General features: G+C 39.1%; 3 protein-coding genes across 10 annotated transcripts in view; 2 read left to right on the top strand and 1 right to left on the bottom strand.

Annotated features, from left to right (window-relative positions):
* Nucleotides 1-173: 173 nt before the first annotated feature.
* On the top strand, nucleotides 174-3,369 carry LOC107219995 (CRAL-TRIO domain-containing protein C3H8.02). 3 transcript variants are annotated; one of them, XR_006905026.1, is made up of 6 exons: nucleotides 177-498; nucleotides 602-792; nucleotides 875-1,084; nucleotides 1,403-1,614; nucleotides 1,796-2,009; nucleotides 2,362-3,369. XR_006905026.1 is itself a non-coding variant. In XM_046743814.1 (5 exons), the coding sequence occupies exons 2-5, from the start codon at nucleotides 643-645 to the stop codon at nucleotides 1,890-1,892; spliced, it is 669 nt and encodes a 222-aa protein (XP_046599770.1). In that variant the 5' UTR covers nucleotides 174-494; nucleotides 602-642; the 3' UTR covers nucleotides 1,893-3,369. The 3 variants fall into 3 exon arrangements, 2 of the variants coding, with proteins under 2 accessions (XP_046599770.1, XP_015513864.1); XM_046743814.1 differs by having other exon boundaries at nucleotides 174-494; nucleotides 1,796-3,369; XM_015658378.2 differs by having other exon boundaries at nucleotides 1,796-3,369.
* Nucleotides 1,831-26,892, bottom strand: part of LOC107219989 (tyrosine-protein kinase Btk29A) — a 153,865-nt gene continuing 128,803 nt past the window's right edge. For all 5 annotated transcript variants that reach the window (XM_046743808.1, XM_046743809.1, XM_046743810.1 and 2 more), the window contains 11 exons: nucleotides 18,408-18,469; nucleotides 16,789-16,872; nucleotides 14,923-14,987; nucleotides 11,152-11,217; nucleotides 10,297-10,425; nucleotides 10,020-10,213; nucleotides 9,506-9,677; nucleotides 9,126-9,294; nucleotides 8,837-8,955; nucleotides 8,342-8,594; nucleotides 1,831-8,201 (listed from right to left, as the gene is read on the bottom strand). In XM_046743808.1, the coding sequence (XP_046599764.1) occupies nucleotides 8,100-8,201; nucleotides 8,342-8,594; nucleotides 8,837-8,955; nucleotides 9,126-9,294; nucleotides 9,506-9,677; nucleotides 10,020-10,213; nucleotides 10,297-10,425; nucleotides 11,152-11,217; nucleotides 14,923-14,987; nucleotides 16,789-16,872; nucleotides 18,408-18,469 (1,415 nt within the window). In that variant the 3' untranslated portion in view covers nucleotides 1,831-8,099. The remainder of the gene's footprint in view (nucleotides 8,202-8,341; nucleotides 8,595-8,836; nucleotides 8,956-9,125; nucleotides 9,295-9,505; nucleotides 9,678-10,019; nucleotides 10,214-10,296; nucleotides 10,426-11,151; nucleotides 11,218-14,922; nucleotides 14,988-16,788; nucleotides 16,873-18,407; nucleotides 18,470-26,892) is intronic.
* Nucleotides 10,956-13,217, top strand: LOC107219990 (putative lysozyme C-2). 2 transcript variants are annotated; one of them, XM_046743815.1, is made up of 2 exons: nucleotides 10,956-11,098; nucleotides 12,076-13,217. In XM_046743815.1, exon 2 carries the CDS (start codon nucleotides 12,175-12,177, stop codon nucleotides 12,640-12,642), a length of 468 nt encoding a protein of 155 aa, XP_046599771.1. In that variant the 5' UTR covers nucleotides 10,956-11,098; nucleotides 12,076-12,174; the 3' UTR covers nucleotides 12,643-13,217. The 2 variants fall into 2 exon arrangements, with proteins under 2 accessions (XP_046599771.1, XP_015513858.1); XM_015658372.2 differs by lacking the exon at nucleotides 10,956-11,098 and adding an exon at nucleotides 11,660-11,728.

Below are 26,892 nucleotides of genomic sequence, written 5' to 3'. Positions count from 1 at the left end.
AACGTGAAGAACTTCTTTTGCCGGCGTGATCGGTTACTTGATTGATAATACGTGAAACTGCTAATACCTCTAAACGCGCCCGGACCTACTGAACTGTTACGAAAACCAACTCAGGGCTGCGAGTCATGCGAGTGTGATCTTGCGTGTCGTATCAGTCACGATACCAACATCAAGCTAATCGGATCTATGCGGAAGGTTTCTTGTCTAGCTGTACTGCCAAAATATTATCAATGCTTCAAACAAGCACAAACTGTTGAATTGTGTCAACTGTGACCATAGACTTATAAAGAGTCTATGACTGTGACCACGGTCGACTGTGACGAATGACGGCTGTGATGTGACGTGCACGTCAGTTTTAGTTTGGAATTTTTCTGGCTGATCATTAGGGCGATCAATTAATTGAGGGGAAATATTGATTATAATGATAAAGCCTCACTATACGAAGGATTATTCTTCAGGATTTTGCATATAGCGCGGTAAACTCATCACGTTTAGTACGTAAGTACTGCAAATCCTATGTAATTTCTACTTTTCGTTTATCAGTTGATTTATCACATCTGTCAATCATGTCAAGATTAATGTTCTGATTCAATACAATTAGCTGCTACGCACTTTAGTCTACGGAGTATACATAACTTCATCATGGAACCTAAACCAGTTGGCGAGGCTGAATTGAAAGAACTGAAGGACCGCATGAATCTTATTGTCAGTGCAGATCCATTGCAGTACCACAATGAGTTTTCGTTAAAAAGATACCTACGCGCCTTTAAAACTGTTGATGCTGCTTTTCAGGTATGTAGTAACATTTTTCTTGCCCATTTGAACTTCATTCTACTTGTCCTTAATCCAATTATTCATTTTTCTGTTATTGTAGGCAATTCTGAAAACGAATTCGTGGCGTGTTGATTATGGTGTGACTACCCTGACTCGAGACTCGCCAGTGGTTAAGAATAATCTGAACAAAGCAAAAGTTCTCCGACATCGCGATATGCATGGTCGACCAGTAATATACATACCTGCCAAAAATCATAATCCAAACGAGCGAGACATTGATGAATTGACCAAGTTCATCGTATACTGTTTGGTAAAATATTCACACTCAATCAATTTTCATTCAAGAATATCTGTGAAATTGAATTTTGTAACACTGACAAAACAATATTACATGAATTTGAAATCAGTTAGCAGAGTTGGTGGATATTGATTGTATATATTCCGTTTTATGTATATCGCTCCTAAACTATGATTTACTATTTTAAACTTGCTCAACAGCAATTCGTCAGAATGTTTTATTATAGTACCACTGTGAACTCGAAACCTCACTAACGACTCTGCTTTTTAATTGAAATAGAACTAGAATTATTGAACAATTATGGCCATCGACATGTTAGTTTCTTCACAGGAGGATGCCTGCAAAAAGTGTTTCGAAGAAGTAATCGATAATTTATGCATTGTTTTTGACCTCAAAGACTTTGGAATAAATTGTATGGATAATCAACTTATAAAGAACTTAATCTGGCTACTCTCCCGCCATTATCCAGAGCGCCTTGGCGTCTGTTTGATCCTGAATGCCCCGACACTGTTCTCCACATGCTGGGCTGTAATAAGAGGGTGGTGAGTTTTAATGTCATTTAACAGGCACTATTTTTGTTTCGTCACAGTGGATTTAGTGTTTTTCGCACTTAACAGCAGTTTATTTTATTTTTTTGTGAGAAATCAAGAGAATGTTTATCAATTTATATAATTACTTTGGAGTTTTATTGCATCTAACTTTTATAACTATTTTTTTCACCAGGTTGGACGAAAATACGTCGAGCAAAGTTTTTTTTGTCAATACGGACATAGAGTTGTGCTCGTATTTGATCCCTGACATTTTACCAACCGACATGTAATATATAGGCGCAGCTCAATTATGATCAAAAATAAAAATATACCAGACAATTGAAAAGAACAACTTATCTGCCGAATAAATTCGTCAAGATAGAGCAGCTTGTCTGGATGGTTCAAGAGTATGTATTCCAAATGTAACATAGTGTTCAAACGTGATTATCATTGTTGAGAATTTCAACGTGATTTCAAAAATGAGTGGAAACCGATTACATGAGAACATAACTAACGTCTATCGGTACCTGAGATAAAAGCTTTCTCACTTTAAAGTATATCATATAAATAACGGAGTTTCTAGTAGTATTTTTTAATATATCGAAAGTCCGGAATCCGTTTCCCGAGGAAATTTTTTTTAAATTTATTTTTTGTCTTATTTTTACTATATTTTACGAACCTGTAGGTTTAAGACTTAATTTTTTTGTAATAATATCTCATAGATTTATCCTTGATAAACAAGTTTTGTTCTATGACTAGAATGATGCCATACCATTCTAATCCAGGAAAGAGTCAACACATAGCGTTAAAAAACTGATAAGTCCACCCAGTGGTTGCGTATTAAACGTATTAAACCTCGTCAAATAATTATAAGTATATTTCATTTGCATTACTATGATGCACGGATCAACATTCTTATGATTGTAAGGCTTAGTCAGAAAAGAAATTATGAATCATAACTGCTACCCATCATACTGTTCAAGTATCAGTTTCTTCTAATACCCTATTTAAATGACATTATGAGGTAGTCGTAAGTGAAATATATACAATGCTGTTACATTTTTTGGAATTTTATTTGTTTTAAATTATTGCTATAGTTTACTTGAATGGTATATGTTATTGGCTGGTGGAAAGCATAGTTTGTGACAATTTTTAATTCAAGAAATCAGTTAATCATTGTGATTAATTGTTATGATGAGTTGATACGGTAATGTATAGCAATCAATACGAACTGCACAATACTGTATTGCAGTCTTCTGTGTAAACACGTCGTATTGTATTCTGTACAGTCTTGCTTTGAATCAGTCAATCAAAACACAGAAAGTAATGCATACCGTGTGATACATATGATTTAGATTAGCGCAAATGAAAACATGCAGGGACAATAAAATATACTGTTTAACATTTCACAATAGAAATATCAACCTTATCACTAACGTGTAAAACTAAAATCTAATGGTTAACCGTTAGATTTTCCGTTCTCGTTAAGTAGCGATAAATAACGATGTTCAAAACTATTATTTCTATTGTCCTGTACTAATTATTATTCAAATGTACACTCCAGCGGATTGGTGTTAATTAAAAAATGACATAATCAAAACATAAACCTTTGGAATGAACTGTTCATGTCAGACCGATTCTTCACCCATTGCCTCCAATGAAATTACGTATGCTAGCTCACGATCATACCTCGCTAAATATGAACATACATGTGACCAATGAATAATGTATTTTTCAATAAATCATTCTGCAGTGCCATATCTTTTATCCTTGAACGCATTTAGAATTTTTTTTAGTATTGTAAATTTTCGACACAGCAAGTTTACTAATTGATATTCAATTACAATGATTCATACTTTTTATTGTTTACTCATTGTTAGTATACTGCAATTGCAAAACACATATGCTGCAAAAGAAATATATGCTGCAACTTCTGCAGATTCAACAAAGTATGGATAATGTATAACTTACACAACGATATAGTATATGAAGTATATGCTGCATTTGGATGGTAAATCTGCTGTACATATAATATTGCTAAAACCTGTGTTATGATTACATTGATGAATATTGGCATTACATTTTTCTTTTTGAACCGTGTATAGATATTTACAAGAATGAAAATTATGCTAGTACTATCAATTAGTTTATTACATACAAGCAGCCTATTACAATGTTTTCACAATTTCATATAATTTGTATTGAGAATATAAGAAGTATGACAGTTTTATTTTAAATGCGCTATGACATGGTGTTCGATTTCACTCGTTCCATACTTCTGACTTTGAGCATAACTTGTACATACAATAAACATTCACTATATAAATTTCATAGATGTATATGTTATGTAAATATACATGCGTGTGTATTATTGTAAATATTATATATTTATATATATACATATACATATATACCAATGAATTCATACAAAACGGATGCAGTACAATAATGCTCATTATATTAAAGTAATCATACCTATACATTCAATGTGTGTGTGTTCATTGTTTTGTATAAATGTTTAGTACTGCTAATAATTGCATAATATGCGGCATACTTGAAAGTTATATAAAATTACTGCGTTTCCTATAATACATTGATACACACTTACGAGGGCTGAGTATCTTCACCAACAAGGGAGCTAATCATACGGTGTAAGTGCAATATTTCATTTGAAGTTATGAATATTTAATTTAATTATTTTTCAAAGGGACTATAGATCATAGATAATTTATCTTTTTCACATTGATTATTCAATAAAGAAGCACAGACCTTGCTTATGCAGATTTTAGAAAAATAAATTTGTTCCACGCTATTTGCCTAAATTTTCATCGATCAGTTGAATACCAATATTGCAGCAGTTCGATTATTTTCATTGATCCAAGCTTGAATTTTTTTTTTTTTTGTGGAAGGCAAAAATTAGTTCCGAATAGTCTACATTCTGTTGCGTCAGATCTATCATCCCTTCATGTCATATGCACTTGAACCATTGTGTTAAAAATGTGTCGAATTTCACGTTTCTTTTTTTAAAGATGTTTTTTTTTAATGTTACCTTATCTAGTTATTGACAGAAATTGGGACAGAAATTTAAAAACCACAAAGTCCAGATGCAGGTTAATGTTATTCCCCGTATTTTTGATTAAAAATTCAACAATGAATTTCATGTTTAATCACAAACAATTATGTATTTAAATCAACTATTAAAGATTAAAAGTAAAACGATATATATATATCTACGCTTTATCACATAAAATGAACATGGCAGTTCGTAGTTGTTTATGATAAAAATTACTCAATCCTTGTTGTATAGAAATATATTTTAACATGCATACAACATTGATACTAAAAAAAAAATATATTTATCACGTTCCCAGAGAACGAAATTTTTTTTTCGGACCTTCGGAATACACAGTATGAATCCCAACATTGATTATCATCTAAATCTGTTACAGCCTACTTCAGATTCATATATTTACTCTTAAAAATACTTCAATCTAAGAATTTTATCGTTCCTATACAAATAGGGCAAATAATTAGATTCATTCCTATTCTGGATTCGCAATATTCATTCAGAATCTTTACCGCATGTACGCTACTTCCAAAACTCTACAACTCTCAATAATATGAGTTTACAATACTAATAATAATGATAATAATAATAACAATTATGATCGTAATGTAAATGAATGGATAATGGTACAGTATGTAACAGCCATTAGAATACTGCCGAAACTTGGCACACTTCTATTTTGTTACATTGTACGCTGTCAGATGATCTCCAACAATATAACAAAGATATCAATTGTATAAATAGCATGTACAGACATCATCATGTATACTAAAAGGTCGTACATCATTTATGTAATTCTATAGCTGACGAAGTAGACGGTATTTTATGAGAAATATACCTTTACGAATTTGCTAACATTATTTTATTTATTTCTTAAATTTCTTTCAAAATATATGTGGTGCGAATTACTACTATCGACACTAAAGTTTAACTCTAATTTAATCATTTTTCTGAATAATCAACAATAACAAAATTTATTTTACATTGGCACCAAATATATTTTTCATAATGTTCTGTACCGACAGATCGAGCTAGTTATCAACTGTTTTTTTTTTTTTTTTCAATATTCATCTTTCAATAATGTTGGTCTTAATACACCGAATAACTTACATAGGACGATTGTTCCCAACTTTTTTACATGTTATCATGGTAACACACGAATGAATTTTCATTTAACCGAGATGTGTATCCAGTCCACGAACTTATCAGTGCAGTTACACGTACAAACCACTACAATTTCATCTAACCAATAGCAGACCTGCATTTTTCATAGTGCTTTCAATATTTCATTTTTCAATAAAACAAACCGCATAAAAACAGTTTTTTTCTCGAGTTTTGTAAAAATATCAGATGTTAAAATTAAATATACCTCAACTGATCTCAAAAGAAGAGCTCATCAACTCGAATGTTGCGTAAAAACAGGATCTTTGTGGATTTGCATTCAACGCATCATAAATGGACATTGAAGCGGTTGAGCCCGTTACTTGGCCAGAAATTTTACTATCGCGAAGACACAGTACAGAGCATGGTTTACGTTAAATCAAAATTCGATCATTTCTAAAACAAGAGGAGAGTGACCAGTGAGAATTTAAAAAGGATGAAAAATCCAATTACATAAGTAGGCAGCAAGGACAGATTTTTAGTTTTCAAGTATAATAATAAAAGCATATCGTTACACATGAGATTAACTTTCAGGCAAAAGACAACCCCCATTTGGTTGAACGAAATTGACTAAGAGTTTCATTCACAGGTTTTATATGCAAAATAACTATTCCCTCAACTTTTCGACAAGCTAAGTTTTTTTTTCTTTCACCTATTGTTGTTAGAAATGTACGCTTCAGATCATACAGTTACGCAGTTACTGCATGGTTTCATACCTATAAACGGATTATTATTTATTATTCATACACATAACTTGACAACAATAATTAGGAATTATGATTCACACACAATTACATATACGAGCAAATTCTGACTCACGATTCGCGAGAGATATGCAAGGGGAACGATGGAGCAGACAGAGCGTTACATTGTACGCTCCTATTATTAGTAACGACTAGCTGATGCTGTAAGGACTTGCGTATATTGTCTTCACAGGGCCCATGTTATGAACTCATTAAATTTTTTCAAATTATTATTATTATATCCATGTATAATGTATATATAGGCATGTATGTTAATGTTTGGTATGGTATTATGTATATGTGTACGTGTGCAACGTTTCATGTGGATGCTTACAGGCTAGATTTATGTTTAGGTCGTGCACCTGGGGCTGTTGCTTAGTAAGGCCAATATCTAAACTTATTGTTTAACCTATTATTGCACATTTTATCCAAAAAGGTATTACTAATGCATATCATCATCATCATCATCATCATCATCATCATCATCACTATTATTATTGTTGTTGTTGTTGTTGTTGTTATTATTGTTATTATTATTAATAATCATATATGCGCTCCATCGTATCACGAGGAACAGTAATAATTATTAGGTTATTATTATCAAGCTGCTACTCTCGGGGGTCAAGTATCAGTCATTTATCCCGTTTCCACAAACTGGCGTATATGCTTACATTACTTCGGTAAAAAGCTACTCGTCTATGAACGTCGAGTCTGCAATCTAATTTTTGTAGTTAGAATTAATATTTTTATATAAAAACTGCATGTTTCAATACCACGAGCATATTTGAATAAACTCGAATGTTTGAGAATTGAAAATAACCAATTCCATTTGTTCGATCTTAATTCATATATTATTTCGAGAATTAAAAGAAGATTAAGTTGTTAAGATTCAGCGGTGTTCGTCCTCATAGGTTAGTTACCTGTACAGACACTTTATGGGACGACTTTGGAATAGGGTGGAATAGGAGATTCTTTAGGGAAAACAAAGCAAAAAAAAAAAAAACTCCAAAAACAATAAATTATTGACCATTGTAAAATTTCAAATTTTTCTTGGCCAGAAATATTTTTTTGAATATTTCTCTCCACCTTAAATTTAACGTTATAATTCTTTCCCAGAGAGTATGCATTAGGATAATAGGTTAAGACAATAGTATTACTCATTTACCCTTAGTGGCACGTATAGCTTTGCATATTTCGATCCACGGATGACCGTAGGAGCTGCATATGTCGCATACGTCGGATGAGCTAGATGATGGCTGACTAGCCAGGTGACCAGGTGTGCTTGGTGATGACGAGCCACCTCTTTTAAGTTTAGGGGATGACGATGATAGAGGAACTACGGAACCAGCTGAAGAAGGTAACGATGCTGGTCCCCGTATCTTGTGTGAGGCGGGCAGCGTTGCGGAATTGTATGAAGTGTTTGACGAAGGCAATATGGATGGGGACCGACCTAGCGATGGAGATTTAGGGGTCAGGATAGACTGTTTTGATGGCGAGGACAGGCGCATACACCGCAAAAGGTTGAGTCAATCATTGAGCAAGCGCTGAGATACGTTGATCAGCTGTTCCTTCAAGACGCGGAACGAAGGTCGCGTTTCCGGACATTGGGACCAGCAGCTCCTCATCACCTGGTAAAGAAACAGATTGGAAACAATGATGCTGATCACGAAAATTGCATCGAGTATTATTGTTCTCAACGGACCGGGGGATGAAAAACTACGCAAGTATAAGGAAAAGAAGGAATGAACAATATTTCAGCTGGCATTACATCGTAAACTTCCTTGAAGCAGGCCTTGGGCTTTTCTAGGACCATCCCGCGTTGAACACGTTCAACAACTTCGGTATTCTTTAGACGACCATAGGGCATTTTGCCGCAAGTAAAAACTTCCCACATTAATACTCCGTACGCCCATACGTCAGACTTCGAGCTGAAGCGGGTATAATTCAAAACTTCAGGCGGTGCCCATTTTATCGGGAATTTTGTACCGCCGCTGCTGGTGTATTGATCATCCAGCACGTACCTGTAAGAATAGGATTACTATGAGTTCGGGACGATTACCCGGTAGATTAAATATATTATAGGATAATTTGTAACTTTGGATAAAGTGTTTGATAAAAAAAAAAAAAAAAAAAAAAAAAAACTAAATAAATTTAGTGACAATGCTACTACTACTACTGATAAGAACAACAACAATACCAATAATAATAATAATAATAATTCGAGTACATTTATTTATTTTTCTCGTAGAAATTATTAAATTACCTAGCTAAGCCAAAGTCAGCAACTTTGACAACATGTTCAGATCCCACAAGACAATTACGAGCGGCGAGATCCCTATGGATGTAATTATGCCTTTCTAGATATGCCATCCCTTTGCAGACCTGAAGCCAAAAATTTTAAATGATTTTCTTTTAAATCTTTTTTTTTTATGTTCGTTTTGTTCAATTCGAAATCCCGATTCAATATCTGAGAAACTGCGCTGCGCATCAATTGCCGACGGGTATAATTTATTGATCGACGAAAGGGTTGAAAATACGTAGTTTTGTTTCACCTGTATGCACATGTCTAGTAACAAGCCAACGTTGGAACCCAAGGTTGTTTCATGTCCGCGGAGGTAGTTGAGAAGTGATCCATGCCGCATGTATTCAGTCACTATGTATATCGGTCGATGTTTACTGCAGACACCGTATAACTGTACCAAGTTCTGATGTTGCAGTTTACTGTAAATTCCAAGTCGTAGAAAAAGAAAATTGATAAATACGTTATTCGTAACTTGGTGTATTTAAGTAACAGTTGAGAAGAAACGTGTCTTGAGAACGCGGCATAGCAATTTGCAAAATCAACCACAGATCGGACTTGTATCAGATACATATATTTCGGTTTGAATAACAAGTAAACGGGGAAGTTTTTGACGGTCGGTTCAAGACTTACGTCATGACTTTAGCTTCCTCTATAAAATCGTCCTCGGACATGGTACCCTCCTTCATCATTTTTACAGCCACGTCGATGGAACCGCGCCATTTACCTCTTCTGACAACGCCGAATTGTCCCTGGCCCAATTCATCGAATAAATGCAGTTCCGTGTGATCTATTTCCCATTTGTCTACAGATAACAATGAAAATTGGTTATTCGTCTGTAGGGACGACCGAATGGTTTAAAATAAATACAGCGAATTACGAAGATCCTGCAAATAACTGAAAGGAGCAATCACCTGATAGCTTTGGGTGAATAACGCGAATATCAAAGCGCAGAAAGCTTGTCAGTGCGATCTGTGAAGCAGTATTATTTCGTCACATCGAGTTCTTATGGATGAAAGAGAAAAAGAAAAGAAATAGTGAGCGACTTTAATTTATGAAATCCACTCAGCCATCAGATGGTATCTTCCGAAACGTTGGATCCCCCGCAATACCGCGGCTTGATTAAAAGCATGAGCAAGTAACTGACCGTGGCTCAGACCAGCTGTAGGTGGAACGGGACGATCACAGGGACTTGTTTTCAGTCTACTGGCGAGTCCGCCGCTATTATGTCTGTGGTAATTGACGAGGTCGGGAATTGAGTTGCAGCAATGTTTCTCGGAGAGGTAAAAGTCTCCTCGTGGATTCTGCTTGATGTGATAATGCTTGACGTGGGCGTGCCCGCTGAAAGGGTTGCAAAATTGATATTACAGAAGAAGGGCGGATGCGTCAAAGTATTCGGTACAATATTCGTCGACTCTGCTTACACTTTTGTGTATAAAGATAACGTGTATAGACCCCTCGTAGAGGAATTGCGCACAACGAAACACCCTTCCTTGTCTTCTTGTTTTAGCAAAGATTCGGCCCGTTGACGAGACATGTCGCCCACGTACCACCTGAAATTATACAAAACGACTCCTTAATTTTTTCACGATATTTTTTATCGCTCTTTCAGTTCTGTTCAAATATTTTCAGGTCCTTTGAGAAGCGCAAGAAATTGAGCGAGCAATTTCTCTGCTTACTTTAGTACCACTTACGTGAATTGTCCCTACGATTTCACGTTATTACGAGTAAGATATAAATTATTACTTCCATTATATCCTGAGCAACGTAGGTTCAACGTCTCGAAGAATTTTGTAAGTATATTCTCATCCAAGATCTAAGAAATTAAAAAATTCTCTACCTCGTATGATTGGACGAATCGCAAGGAATAAAACTTGGGATTTCGCGATTAATGAATACGATATAAATCATTGAAAATAGAAATAATTGCAAAAAGAAATAATAATAAAACAATCCGCGACGATGACTCAGCTGGCTTTGATACGCATATAATCTGAGCGTATAGGTATATATGTATATAAGTACATTGACCACAGTTGGCATCGTTCGATAGAGTTCCCGGGTACGAGCGATAAGAGTATCCGCAGTTATTTGCGACATAGCTTCGCGCCATTTAATCATGCATGAGCCTCGACGACTCGTATATCTTTAGAATATTCCAAAGAATATTGTTGCAACGATAAAACGCGTTATTGTTATAAAAACGTATAATATAATTTCGTGTAGGTGAGTAAAATATAAACGATCACTTTGATTATATACTCCAGATAATAACGTACTCGTATTTTTGAAGACCCAGAAGTTCTTTTTCCTTCACGTAGTTGCTGGGTATGTAGCCGACTGATCTGAAAACAAAGGAATAAAACAATATAATTATCCGTGAAAAATCTTTTACGCACAATTTAACACGATTATAGTAACGATACACGAATACAATTTTAAATGATTTATTTGGTAAAGTCTGTTATATTGTAGCTGAACCGATGATTGGGGCGATAGTTTTTTACCGTACAATTAATTACTCTCATTTGCTCCCATGGCAAATTATTACCAACATGCATGGTTCTAAACTCAGAAAATATAATTTTCGTGTGCCGAAAGATTTTGCAAAAGCATTTTATATTGTACTGGCACATGAAATCGAAATCGCAACATATATCCGTTGTACTTGTTAAATAAAAATAGCAATATGCGCATATTGAATTTCTGAGAATTCGATTCGTCCCGGTATTCGCGCTCGTTTATCGCAACGTGAGGTATGATTCACGGTTTAAAATGCGTTCGTAGATCCGACGATCAGAAGCAACGCATCCGTCTTGCCGTACGGTCGGCCGGCTCTTATCGTCAGTGCCACGAGTAAGTAAACGTAAATTATCGAGAATTTTTTATTTTGCATAAAAAATCCGCGGGAACAATACAAGATAACATAAGTTAAAAAGAAATAAAATACAAGAATACTATAAATAAAAATTGTTGCCGTAAACCGACTTGGTTTTTGAAAATTGACTACAAAGACAAAAGAATCCGCAAAGTATTTTTATTCGAAATATGTACCGTAATCCAATTCGAAACTGTTACGCCTTTACAACAACTGCGTTATATGATGACAAAATGTAGCGCAGTCTTATCGGTATCTTTCGGTATAATAACTTATAATCTTCAGTCTGATTTGCATTTTTTTCTTCTTTTTCTCGTCGAATCAGATTCGTCAGCAACCGACAGACGAAAAGCATCCGAAGTGGGAATAAATCGCTCCTCCGTCCGACGGCAAAAAATTTCCCTTAAAATCAGTGGTTCAGAAGATGTCCGGACTGATCAGAAGAGGATTGACGGCGACGGTGATTCTGGCGATCTTATTGACGCCGGATTCAATTTCCGCCAAGAAATACACCCGGCGTGAGTTGGCCAGAGGCCTTATGAGCCTGGGAGTATCGAAGGACGACATAGCCATGTGGATATGCATAGCGACCCACGAATCGGGCCTCGATTCGGACGCTATAAACAGATGCAACGACGACAGTTCCTGGGACCACGGTCTATGGCAGATAAACGACAAATACTGGGTGGGAAGAAATCGTCGCGGTGGCGCCTGCGGATTTTCCGCGGCCGAAGTTCGCGGCGATAATTTGGCAAACGCCGTCCAGTGTGTAAGATATATTCTTGACGAACACCGACGCCTTCAGGGCGACGGATGGCTCGCTTGGTCCGTTTATTCTGACCAGAGACACTGCAGGGGTGACTTGAGTTCTTACGTCGAAGGTTGTTTTTAATATGCATTGATATGATTTCGCTTTCATTTTCTTTTTTTTATCGTTAACGGTAATCGTATGAATTCCGTTTTATGACATTTTAATTTTACAATTTAGACGTTTAATCAATTTTTTGATATTTCTTTTTTGTTTAACCTGCGTAACATGTGTCGAAAACTTGTAGAAACCAATAGGCAACGGTATTGTTTGAAAAGTGTTATTTCAGATTAAACGAGTTTAAGTCTACAAGGGTGGTAGATGAGAGAAGAAATGATTGTCCAAATGAATAAAGTACACACGCAACAGCGATTCGTTGTGTAAAATTGATATTTGGGTGAGTTTTCACGGCGGTGTCTGATTATCCGTTCCGTAGGATAGCTAATTAGGAACAGGAGGTGTAACACAAACGTTGCGATAAACTTTGTCCTCAATCTTAAGGACTGAATTTGGTATATTAGAGGTACGAGACTTTTGTTTTCCATTTTAGATTTATCTTTGAAGCGATTAATTAAAACTTACCAAGCTACCGAGACACGTAATAAATGTTTATTGAAAATAAAGAAACTGATCTAGAATATAGCAGAAATTTGACAATATCCTGAAATTTTTACAATTAAACGACCTCCCTGACACCGACTGAAATGAAATTCTTCCGTCAGAAGTTCGAGGGTTCTCGGTAAGTACAGGATGCGGCATATATACGTATACGTGTAGGTCGAAATCATTAAGGACAATATAAATGCGCCGGGTGCAATATAACACCGGTGGTATAAGGACAGTAGGTGTACGCGAAGGCGAATGAAAGACTCGAATTAAAATTTCAAATAGAGAGACAAAGTCTAATAACTGGTTACAAGCCCCGTTGAAAGCGCGATTGCTTTTATATAGCGTATATAGTACATAGGCGGCTGTCTACCACCTAAGGCAGCGAGGCAAAAAGGCTATACGTATCGTTGTCGAAGCCACCTGTGCAGCCTTTGACGCCGTACAATTTGAAAGATTTTAATTAAAGCTCGGCGCTAGTCGTACGAGGGGGAGAGAAAGGGAGAGAAAGGGGGAGAAAGAGAGATAGATAGACGTGTAAACTTATTATGTATAAACAACGGAATAGAATTACCAAAGAGAAAGATACTCGAGAGACACCCTTCAAGATCTTTATACAATTACATAATTATACTGTATACCAGTGTGCGTGTGTGTTTAAAGTGTTTGACGCTGGTTCATTATAAAACGAAGACATAGAAATAACCGAGCAGGCAGCGTTTTATCTCAAGTAAGAAGAATAAATGAATAAAAAAAAAAAAGAAAAATAAATGAAAAAATAAGCCGTGCACTCGTTATTACATAAAATTGGCGGTGGAATTTTATTATGCTTGATTACTCACGGTTATGACTGAGTACACGTTGCCACTTTATTCGTTGCAGCTTCGCCGAACTATAAAACCGCGATGAATTTAAATTGACTGAAACGTCGTTTGCACACCGAGTATTATTACAGCAACGTTGCCTCGTCGAATTTAGATGAATAGGTATACATTATAAGAATTAGATAACAATTAGGTATGCTTCGTTCAATTTAACTTCCAGAAATAATGTTCTACCCCAAGTTTACTTTATGCGCACACGTTTTTGCAAAACTTGATTTAAATTTGACGAAAAAAGAAAAAAGAACGTTTCTTCGGAAGCTGGGTAGACGACACGTAGTCGAATAGCAGTATTTCTTGGACAAACGGATCCTTTTCTATTATCCACGAAACTAATTACCGGAGGTCGGAAATGAGGGAATTAAGGATTGACAGGAGCGACTAAGACGCATTCGCTGCAGGAGGCATTATCCTGTCTACGAGGACACTGTCTTCTCTCACCTACCGTTTTACGGAGTTCAAATAATTGATAGGAACCATTTCAGCGTTTCGTTACTCAGAGCAATTCATTCTGACGTTAAACGACGCGTCGAAAGTTTGAACTTTACTTTTGTTCTTCACGTACGAGGCGAATAATTGTCGCGGATAAGGCAATTCCTTATTTTATTTTTATTTTTTCTTTTTGTGCTTGTAAATGGTGCATAAAAATGGACTTTCCATGCAGGTGTTGCAAAAAATAATTTTTACTTCACCCGGAGGCGAGGCGGCCTTACTCCGAAACTACCCTCCTAACTCAGGCAGTTTGCGGCAGTTATATTACATAAATACACACAAAGATACACACGCGCACAGAGGCGTACATAAACGTAGGCGTCGTGTGATTTAAACTCCGGCTCGTGTAACATTAGCGCGTAGGTAAATTAAAACTTTTTCTTACCCATGCTCGTCTTTGACTTTCCACCAGTGCTCCTGAGAATCATCCAACACTTCGTATTCCGCCCCCTGCGCAAACCATAATTATTATGAAACGCTCGACTAGAATAAACAGAGATGTAGCCGCGTGGTTAGGCGAGAGTTTGATGTTTGAAACAGGTTCTTGTACGGGACGGAGATTAATTCAATTAATTAGTTGACGAAACGTTTCCCGAAAAGTCGTTGTGCTAAATTCAACTCGAGATCAAATTTAGAATTACCGTAGACTTTTAACGGAAACTCCGTTACGTTACAAATTTTAATCAACTCTCCCCTACAGGGTTCGACTTTCGATTCCAAAGAACATTGGCCGTATTTCATTGACTCTTTTGGTCTCCTATACCGGAAAGGGAAAGAGATTGGAAAGAAAAAAAGAAAGAAATTTCACACGACGACTTCGGACGGCTGTTGTTATACTCTATCGTTTCATATATCTATAGGTATATACGGTCTACCGTGAGAATTCCAACTATCGGTCTTTCGCGAACGTCAAGAACACCGGAACGGTGACATATTGCTCTAATATTTCCGACCTCTTGAGTGGCACCGTCAAATTAATTCTTGCAGATCCTTTTTACGCCCGGAAAACTGACGATCTTGCGATTTTTAAAAAAGGATCCCGTGATCCCCGTTTTGCGAAAAAATTTCCGAGATATTATACCTTTTCTTCAGCGAACTTGTGATCAGAGCTCGCGACTTTCAATTCTTATGATTGATGATTTGTTGAAATGTGAATGAATCGAGTGTCAACCGTTGAAACGGGAATGCGAGTTTTATTTTACAAGTCTTACGATATGCTCGAGAGCGAGGAAGTTCGGAGAAGGAAACGAATTTAATTTAATTTAGATATTTTAATTATTTTTTCATATAATTTACAAAGTCTGCTTATCGGACTGTAAATCTGGGTTTGGTATCTGGAACGTCCAAAGAGAAATCGGGTAGAGCTGTCGCAATCTTATACAATTAATTCGAGTGAAAATTTTATTCGCTCAAAATAACGAAAAGAAATCAGTGACGCGAGCGTCAAGGTCATGCGCCCTTCTCGTTCAAGAAAAACTCGTTTCGGTTTATCGAGTACACGAAATGCGTGAAAATTTATGAATAAATAAGTAAAGAGGTGACCATTATTCGGCAAAGGATAATTTTCTACGGGCCGTCCGAGTCCGTGAAAATTGATATCAGTCCAGCGATCAGTTTTCAATCAATTAAGACAATCAAATCATCTCGTTGAATTCCGTGGGCATATCATTAATCGTTGACGATTGCAAAAGTTTCTAAATCGCGTATCAGAGAGCCCGAACTTCTGTCTGCGCAATTAATTGTACCTTGATTGAATTGAAAGACGTAGGTCTTCCAGAAAATAATTACTCAACTCGACGATACGCTGTACATTTTCCCTAAGCGTAAAAGTCTTTCTCCCCTCAGGACTCCCCGCTCAATTGAAGTAAGTCATAAAACTTGCAGGATAATTTCATTGAAATGTACCTAAAACGAGGCTGTTGTGTATTCCCGTCGTTCCCATCGCAGCGGACGACGAGTGGTATTTTTCTTCGCAAAGATTTCGGGGATGCTGGAAGGGATGGAACGGTGGGCTCTAATGTTCGACCTGTAGAGTTTCACGATTTGCCGAGCGAGATAACTGGCAGGGGGACTGCGGGGTGCTTTAATAAAGGATGCGAGAGGTTGGTTTCGGAGGTAAGGTACCTAGAGACGTTCGCCCGGAGTTTCCGAGTGAAGGGAATGGAATGAATGGGACAATGCCGAATAAAGTGCTCCTCTAAGGAGGTTCAAGATCTTTTGGCCCTCTCGTCTTTGCGTTTGTTATACGTACCTTCTCGAGGGACAGGTCGCCTCCCTCGATGGCTCGGAAAGGGTACAACGCGACTACAACCTTCGTCCGCATCATGAGTTTCTCCTGGAACAGAGCAAGGATATTTCAGATTAATCGTGGAGCGAGGTCCTCCGCTCCTTCCGTCACATCCGGCGTAAGTAAGCCTTTCGAAAGCTCGACGCGCGTTGAACAGGATCGAAAAATCAGCGAGTTACGGTACGAAATGCTCGGGGCGAGAGCTTGGTCCCTCACGGTTGTTTTGCTCGACGGTATAAGTCCGGATTTCCGGAACAGTGTCGAGTTATTATAGTCCCGACCCTTGACTTTCGATCTTGGGATTGACCTTTCGGGTCGCGAATCATCTCGTGAAAGGGAACGGAACCACGTTCCGAACATATTTCACGTACAAGGGATGCTTTAATTGAAATTCAAATCGTGAACCTCTGATCGTGTAAGCACGTGGAAAATGCAAAAAAAGGTGGATGGTTCGATATCACTTTTTCAATATTTTTACGAGCCTGTCTCTGTAAAACGGTACAGTTACGGAGAGAGAGGAGAAACTGCGAGCCCGCCAAGGGCTTTTCGCAAAAGCGCGTACAGGCATGTCATATTTTAAATTCTTTCAATCTCGGGGCTTCGTCCTTTGTGCGCCAGAGGACATACCGTGCATAACTACACCCGACCTCCACCCCCAAGACTGAAATATCCCGTGAATCGGCCCTCCGAACCTACATCGAAGCGATCGGAACTTTGGATCCGAATTTCAATGTTCATGGCGGTAGATTTTCTTGCGTAGGAAGCATATGGGATCGAAATATTCCGGTCAGTTTCCAGTCAGGACGCGTTGAAGCTGACGGTAATTTCTTCCTCATTTCTATACTACATAAAATAAAGAAGATAAGAAAAAAGGCCGGCATATTTTACCAGATAATTGGGCAATCGAAGTTTCGGGGAGTTTCAATTACTTTATTAATCTTTGGGACGAATTATCAAATCGTCCTCGACGAATAAAAGAAAACGTTGAACGACAGTGTTATTATTATCCGACAGTCTGAGTCGAGCTCGGCGAAAGCTTCAAGTCCGTGCTTGAATTTCTATACGGTAACAAATTCTAAATTCGATTACGCGAAGCTAGCAGGTACCGAGCGAATAGCAAAGCACTCGGAATCCGGGATGGATAACTCTCCGGAAAAAAGCTCAGCTCTCAATGGATTTGCGGCGTATCCTGTTGTTCGCCTTGAACGCAAGAGCCAAGGAAGACTATCAAACGCTCGTCTTCGTCCCGTCTTTATCATTCGAAAGAATTTCTAGTTCTGGAAGCAATGCAGGTGAACAGGATAAGAGGAGAAAGAGCGTTTCGCCGAAATTACGCGATGTGCGTGTGACTATCGAAGAGAATTTTTGCGAGATCTAGGTACGAGAAAATGTGATATTATCCCCTGAAAATAATTTAAAAGATAGAAAGAAATAAAACAAAAGGAAATTAGAGTAAAAAACGCAACCGAAAATCCGGGCATTCGTCAATGTTGCCAATTAATTTAACACTTTCAGCATGAAGATGAAGATAACGATTGTATATATATATATATATATATGTATACATATACCCGTGTACCAACCTTCGCTTTCGACGATGGCGTCCCTGGTGCACCATTCGGCATTATTGGCGTCGATGTGGTCCCTGAAACACACGTGAAAAAAAATCGCGTCGTTAGTTATTTCAAACATGCTACAGGATAAGTTACTTACGGCATGATCGTAAATACTGAAGTACGACAATGACCATAGGCGATATGTTCTGGATATGAAAACGTGTCCAGTATTATATTTTTCAACGATTTAATGACAGTGTACGATATTCTATAATGCGAATGTGTGATTGTACAAACGGATATCTATTATACATTATGAAATTCGTCGCAAGAATCACATTACAGACCTCGTACGTATGTGGCTTGTTTACAAGTGTATTAGACGACCGTCTATGAAACGATATGAATACGTTGTACCTATCTATAATTTAGTGAGAAGAAAAATGCTAGATAATGTAAATTCGAATATATTTGGTATATAATTGAGGAACGAAAACACCTTCGGAGAGTGAATGGATGCCAAAATCCTGCACACACCCGCGTTGCATATCAATATTGCTAATTACTAAGCCGCGAGAGAGGCATTGTACAGTCGATTCCATTGAAGGTATGCCTAGGCCCCGCCTGGCAAGGCACCGATCCGAATGGCATGGACGAGACAGGTAGGCAGTTGAGAATCTTACATCAATAATTTATCTCACAACAAGCCTATTGTGGTTAGGCACCCTCGCCGTCTGCTGTTCCCCGATCCGCCGTCCTTACTTACACGGCAAATAATGGGGGAGAATTTGGTTTGCAAAATAATCCCGTGGCTCGGTCCTGGGGGGGGGGGGGCTGCAAATGCGAACACCGAGTCTATGCAAAGGAGGTGGATTTTATTATACGGTAGTGGTGTATACCTGCGTACGAAGACGGTTCGGGTAATACGATTCGAGCTTTGAATTATTTCGGTGCTGAAAATTCTCGAAGGGGTTTGCTCTCGACACTACGACGACATGGATCCGCAAAATTACGTGTCTCGCGCGACACCTGCTTGTACAACGTACTGTATCCAGATGTGCAAGGCGCGAGGTTCAAAGCATCATCGCCGACGATGATCAAACTCAACATCCGAGGAATCCGAGCCTCGGATCAGAAGTTCAAAGTGTGACGCGGCGACACGGAGAGCCAGGAAATTGAGCATCGTCGTCCAGAGGGAGTGTATCGGTATTGGCTGATATCCGAACAGCGTTTATACCTTGCGACCAGAGATAACGAGACGTATATCGATCAACATCGCCACACTGGTTTCGCCAGTGGATGCAATCGCGACAATTGTACCTACTACAGCTGTGTAACGGAGGAAAGCTTCTGCTCGTTTGTATACACATGCTATATACGATTCAAAAGTTTAACGAGCCTTGATTTTGCCAACTCGACAAAGAGGGAATTCGAGGCCGGCGTCACGGAGCCGTTGGTTAACGCTACGCGTTTCGGTGAACGTAATTCGGTTTTCGGAGCTCGTCCATGGCTCATAAACCCATCCGGAGTAAATAGCCAGCCGTACAGTGAACCGCTGGAATTATGGAGAAAATTGACTGGGTACTCGTAACGCTGCATCTCCATTACCCGGCGGGTTGTGCAGTTCGGATAAATTCGCAGTAAATTCGCAAGCAGCTTTGCAGGATTGGCGCAGTGTCAGAAGTTGGAATCAAACCGTACCTATGTAGGTTAAAATATTAGCCGTCTCGATGGTTCGATAATTGAATTGAAATGAATGAAAATCCAAACTTTTTTACGATTCTACTTTTGTAAACTCGGTTAGTGGCGGAAGGGACATGCCTGTAATCCCTGTACATATCGCGAAAACATTTTCCTTAATCTCTGGGGGGTTTTACGGAGTTCCATGGAGTTGCGATTCGCGTCGTTACTTGCTTAATGCACTCCACTGCTATCCGCGATCCCCAGGGTATTGCCACGGTGATAGCTCGTGCTGCAGCGGAAGGCTTTCCTTTCAACTTTACACCTGCACAACACTGTACAACACTCACCTATAATACCTCAGCGGATGTCGTGCTTCACGAAGTGCTCGCAACGAAGTTATCGCCCGACGAAACGAGCTTCCTTTCTCGTTTTCGCCCGCTCGCTAAATCGCTGAGAAGGCAGCAAGTAGCGGAAGAGTGTTCGAACGTGGAAAAAAAATTAAAAAAATAAAAAAATAAAAAAATTTCACACAAATAAAACGTAACTCACAAACTTGAGATAAGTCCGAATCGTTGAATCGATGTGAACGGGAATAATAACGGCTGTAAAATCCGTCCGCAAAAATTTTTCAAAATATACACGGATTACGTACAAAGAAACGCGAACTACGAATGGTTACCAATCGTTTCCGGAGTGGAACTGAGGAGCTCGAATTGTCAAGGTAGATACGTAGCAGCTGCGCTCTGGCTATGAGCTTTCTACTCGAGGCAGCAAGCGATCGTCGGTGTTATAATATTAAATTACCTGCACGTACAATGTGTGTACACACCTACTTCCGGCCTGGGTACATAAGCGAGTGATTTCGGAGTGGTGTTTGGGATGCCTGCGTTGCTGTCTGTACGCTGTTCATCGTACGAGGCAAGTTCAGGAAAGCTCTCCTCTCACCAAGTACAGCCATTAATCCCGTCAGTGGGAATTTGCGTTTCAGGATAACGAGAGCCGGAGTACCTGGTTCAAGGTCAACGAGATCTGGAGCATTCGCTTTCGACGTCGCTCCGTCTTCCTCGAGAAGGCGTACAATCCGTTATTTGACGACTTTACCGCGACGCGAAAGGGCAGAAATTGATACGAGAACGAGGAAAATTGGACCAGCAATAAATATGACAGAGATATACGGTTATGGGTATAAATAAAAAAAAAAAATAATAATAATTAAAAAAAAAAAAAAAACGGCGTTGACGAGCAACGTCAAGTCTAACGCTACGTTGGGTATTGTCAGGAATCACACAGAAATTATCTCGACCCTCTCTCAGCCAACTTGCGAGTCGCATCGTCGATCGATCGCAAAGATTCGAAACTTCTTTACCGAGTTGGGAGTTTCGCAATACCAAAGAAGAGACATGACCACGTGGTGCGGCACAGAAATAGGCGATTAATTCAATGGTTAAATAGACGGAGAGGGACTCGGTGCAAAGTTATATACCCGTGGGGAAGACGGACTCTGGTGGTGCGGAACTTTCTGGACGACGTAAGCTGCAGTCGAGCCCCCGACCAATAAAATAATAATATATTTTCAGTTTGAGGCAGTTTCGTGTTAACGGTCCGCCATGTGTATTCATAAAATCGTGAAACTCGCCGACGGTGTAGCAAAATTAACTCGTCTAGGAGGAGAGAAAGGAGACGAGGCGAGGCGAGGTCGCGTTATTATTCTCGCCTCGGTACTTTTCATTTTTATATCCATGAAATTACGCAAATGGTATTACATATTTCGACGAACAAGTTTGCGGGGCGTTTATTATTTAGAAACGTTGTAGCATCGTCTTACTGTATGCCGATATATTAAACTCTGTAGAAAACACAAGAATAATTCATCACGCGATTCCTGCCTTTCGCAGCTTCAAAACAGTATCTTAATTCGTATGTTTTAAGGCTACACCTTACACTCCGCCACAGGGAAGCAAAGTCCTATTTTAATCAAGTGAAAAATTCGCTGCCATGAGAAATTCTCTTTCAAAAACCAGACGAAAAAAAAAACAACGGTAAAAAAAAAAAAAAAATCACATTCCAAGTTACAAAAGCCCGACAAAATCAGACGTATCGATCGCGTGACGAAGTCGTTCAAGTTTATATAATAAAGTGTAAAAAAAAAAAAAAAAAAAAAAAAAAGAAAATTAGAGAGAGCCTAAAAAGAATACCCGCGCCATTTGTAACACCAGTAATAGATTTGTCCTGCGAACAAAAGCTGTTGGCGCCGAGAGATCGGCCGGTTATATAGATAGAGAGAGAGAGAAAGAGAAATGAAGGTGGAGGAAAAGATAGAGAGAAAAATAAAAATTGCCGGATAGAACAAAGAAAGAGGAAAAGGGTTAATAAAAAATAAAAGGGAAAAAAGAACTTCGTCAAAGTCGCAAACCCGCTACGCCGTAGCAGCAGCAGACGAAAAACTACGGAGGATGGATTAATTGGTTTTCATTTTTTTTTCAATCTATTCTTCTTCCTCCTTTTTTAAGAAAACTATATATATATATATATAAGCATTCATTGAAGTATAATTAAAATTTTTTCTCGGACCAATCAATTTATTGGTGGTCTGTACCTTATACCTCTGCACCTGGAGTAGGTAGGTGGTATATATATATATATGCTGGACGTTTCGCCCTCGACTCCGAACCACGTTCGCCATCTCCCTCCCCATCCTCTTTCACTTCATCTTCAATTTACGCCATCGAAGTAATTACGCTTTGTTATTCTACCTAACCACCGAACCCTGTACTTTTCTGCTTTCTTTCTTGTTTTATTGTGTTTTTTTTCTTCTTCTTTGGGCAAACTTTTCTTCCCCCGCCACTCTTTTTTCTTCGCGGCTGTCTTCCCTTCTTCTGCGCAAAGTCTTCAAGTTCCCCGACAAAAACAACGAATAAGTTCCGAGTATATTCGCGACACAGAGAGAGAAAGAGAGTATATCATGTAGGTATAACGGATCGCGTGTTGCTAATTAGTTGTAACGCATACAAAAGAAAATTTGTACACACGTTGAAAGGAGGCGAAAAAGCTTTTTTAAATATGCCGCTTCCAATACATTACACGCCACCGATTGTGAACAGATGGTACACTTAGATTACAGCGGATTTAGTTGTAAGAACAGTTACCGAGTCGTTGCTTGAGGCGAGTTTTACACAACGAAACCCGTATAACTGTGTCTGGGTGTATAAATTCATCGTCAAGGTTAAACGAACAATGGAACTTGGTTTTGCAATTAATGAAATCAAATGAAATTAATTAATTAATTAATTAATTAATTAGTTATCTCGTATATCATACTTGACCTCGAGTATCATCTGATTTTCGGCTACACGTGAGAGCGAACGCCGTTTCATTCCGTAGTCCGTAGACGATGATAAACATAATCTCAAATTTTCGAGCACAGAGTCACGGCTCGGGGATTTCGGGCTGATACACGCGGTTAAAATGTAACGAGATGATAACGGGTTGCGAACGAAGTTACCGCGGGTAATGGTGGTTGAATTACGAAGAGGCATTGACGTATCATTTACATTGACTTTGAAAGCGTTCTCTCGAGTTATATGACGAGAACAGAGAGAGAGAGAGAGAGAGAGAGAGAGGGAGAGAATCGAAAATCGAGATACAGTTTCATCCCGATCATAACGAGAGAGAATAGAGGACTGTTTGAATATGAAAATGGATTTTGCATCTTGACTGATAACGAATTTACGTGTCTACTAGCACTGCCACCCATTATAAGTTCAGCAGAGGCGAAACTCGCGGTTTAATTAACGCACGCGTTGTGTTATAGTTGCCCGGCCGCATTTTCGTTCCCCATCTCCTCTCTACGGCTGCTTGCCTGCTGTGTACATACACTTGTTTGCTGGATAGTTAAATCGTTTGAAGCGTGGAAAAAGCAAACAACGAGGAAACCCAGGAAAAAAAAATGAATAAATAAAAAACGAAACACCGACGCAGGGGTGAAAAAAAGTACCAAATTATTTTACGGTCTCGTTCTATTTCTGGCTCGGTTGACTGCCCCCCCCCCCTCCCTCCCTCTCCCCCGCCCCCTTCTCCGCTCGTTCAAACGTTTTTCTCAAACGGTTATTTTTTTTTCAGTTTGGTCAGCAGAGCGAAGGGTTGTCGCGTTGTTGTTAACTGAGTTATTGCGTGAGGTCTGCATGAGTTTCCGGGGCGAGTTTTTTTTTTTCGGAAAATATACGGAATATATATATATATATATACACACACACACGTATGACTTGTATATATACACACACGCGCACACACATGTTTTTTTGCGTCGTTGGTAAATGAATAAACAAATAAATAGCTCAGCGCGGAAAAAGAAACATTTTCGCGGCCACCGAGGCTGGGAAAATATTTCTGTGAAAGGTACGGGGTTGTAGGTATTTGTATACGATACAGTGACTGCGGTATACGAGCATTTTTATACACTCACAACTAGAGTGCTTGTCTTCATTCATCCGCCGGGGTTGTCGTCTGCTCCAAGTGTTCAATTTACTACGGCCTTTGCCCCACATTTCGTGCGTATATAAACGGCTCTTTGAAATCAGGTCCAGCCATTTTTTTTTTTTAATCGTTGCCTTCTTGGGTGGCTATTAGATGTTTTGTTGCGGTCGGCAGTTTGAGTGACACGGTAATTACTTTAATTGCTTTGTCCGTTTATATCTGCTCAGCGAAACGGTCCTTCGATCTGTTATTTCGTGAATTTTTCAATTTCGCCTGCACATGTATGCCTGTATTTTCGCAAAGTGATAATGTTTTTTTCTTACTTCTTCTTCTTCTTCTTCGCTGATCGAATGAAAACGCAACAGTCGTTACGTACACGTTTCCACGCGTAAATTATCCTTCGTTTTCTACACCACGGTAGGTACAATAATACACCCGTCAATTTAAAACTGACCGACTGAACTGCGAGTTAATAAAAGACATCAATTACGTTTCCGTACCGCCGGAAGTTACAGACACGTTAATCCATTCGAGTGATAAAAAATTGCCCAACGTATACACAACGCTGCGTGTAAAAATCATCGGACTGTGTTGGCCGGCTTTGATTATTTTCCTTTCTTTTTTTTTGCGGATCCGAGTTGTCAATTATATTTGTTTCATTGCACAATAGAGTGCCAATTAAAGCGAGAGTGACAAAAGGCTCGTTGGTGCGTATATATATATATATATATACATGTATATGTATCGCTTTGCCCTCTCTCTCTCTCTCTCTCTCTCTCTCTCACCCTTTTTTCTTCTTTTTTTTAAATTAACTGTACAGAATAAATAAATAAAATAAAAAAAAAATATCACGAACGAACGGTGTTTGAAATTGATCTATACATAGTGTACGACAGCTCTATTATTTGTGATTAGAGGTTGTGCAGTTTGCCGCCGCGGCGCATGAACAATTAATTTCCGAACCAGCGAGAAGAGAAAAACGTGAATAAATATAACGGGAGGGGGAGTCAGGGTAGGGTTGATTCAGCAGTCGGGTATATTTTACCCCGAGGGAGTGCAGCGCAACTCGATTGTTCGCCATTGTTCCGGCGAACATTTGCAGCAGCCTCGCTGTTTGACAATTATGAAAAATTGCTCCACTCCGGGCCGGTGTTGCCGCGCTCTAAACTCTGTCGTCGTACCGCACCGATATCGCGATAGCATTTAAACTGACATTTGCGAAATCCGTACAGAGGGGGAGGATCCGACGTTCGTGCTGTCCATGAATTGGCAAAAATTTCCATACGGACGGGTGGCTCTGCAGGTTACAGACAGCTGTATTCCTCTTTGCCTGGCACAGCTACTAAATAGACACGAACACACAGCGAAAACGTTGCGCAACAGTCTCTCTCTCTCTCTCCTCGCGGCCATGTAATGCCAAGTCGGAATATCGATATGCACCTGATGCGCAACGTGTACCCAAAGGTGGAAACGAGCACACTCTGCACACATATCAAGCCGTATAACGCGCGACTAACAATGGTATATAAAGGCGATTGTCACGCGCGTTGGGAGTAATTAATTATCGTCTCTTTAAACAGGCATAGGAATTGTTCAACGCCTCGTCCGACAGTCGAAAAGTTTCTACGCGCAGAATTACACGTGTGTACGTGTGGAGGTACGAGCTTGATGAAAATTTCGTCTGAATAGGTTGTCGTTTTGACTCGAGACACCTACAAAAGTACCGTGGTTATGCACAGTGTTGGTAGAATATATATTGTTATACAACCACAGAATGGATTGTACAATGTTCAAAGTTTGTAACAGCCCGATTGAAAGTGAACGCTGTGCGAACGTGCGAAGGTGAATGAATATGCGAGAAGACGTCGTTGTCGTGTCTGCAATGCCGGCCGCCTACTCGGGTGAAAGTTTTGGCTTATATTGTTATGTGCTATAAGCGAACCGGGGACAGAAGGCGAGAGAGAATCGGATGAGAGGAGCGTTGATTGAACAAAGGTGATCCGCCTCCAAAGTCGTAGGTACCCGTACTCGAATACTGCAGGTAGGCGGGCTTTTCAAAGGATATTTAAACGCGTCGACGAAACAACCTGAGCTTGCGACTCGTCGAGAATCGCGCTTACGTCTTCGGAACACGATCGTAGACGTTGCGTTCGACGCGATTGCTGAGAGCATCGGCGGCGATTAATTAACTCGCGAGGGATCAAGATCCAAAAAAAAAAAAAAGGTGCGGAGGTCAAGGAACGGAGATCCAAAGACTCGGTCTCTGTGGCCGATCCGCGCTATTCGTTACGGCTCTTCGAGGGACATTTCGACCGATTCGAATCGGGGTGAAAGGATGCGCGGGAGAAAAGGTCGA

Source organism: Neodiprion lecontei, chromosome 6 (genome assembly GCF_021901455.1).
Source record: "Neodiprion lecontei isolate iyNeoLeco1 chromosome 6, iyNeoLeco1.1, whole genome shotgun sequence".
Classification (NCBI taxonomy): Eukaryota; Metazoa; Arthropoda; class Insecta; order Hymenoptera; family Diprionidae; genus Neodiprion; species Neodiprion lecontei.
The sequence above is the reverse complement of the archived record's forward strand: the minus strand, read 5'-3'. Positions and strand labels throughout refer to the sequence as shown.

Bases quoted from the DNA above. Each gene is read 5' to 3' on its own strand.
- LOC107219990 (XM_046743815.1), top strand. From the start codon at position 12,175: ATGTCCGGACTGATCAGAAGAGGATTGACGGCGACGGTGATTCTGGCG.
- LOC107219995 (XM_046743814.1), top strand. From the start codon at position 643: ATGGAACCTAAACCAGTTGGCGAGGCTGAATTGAAAGAACTGAAGGAC. The intron at 793-874 runs GTATGTAGTAAC...CTGTTATTGTAG, and splicing joins CTGTTGATGCTGCTTTTCAG to GCAATTCTGAAAACGAATTC. The intron at 1,085-1,402 runs GTAAAATATTCA...GTTTCTTCACAG, and splicing joins AGTTCATCGTATACTGTTTG to GAGGATGCCTGCAAAAAGTG.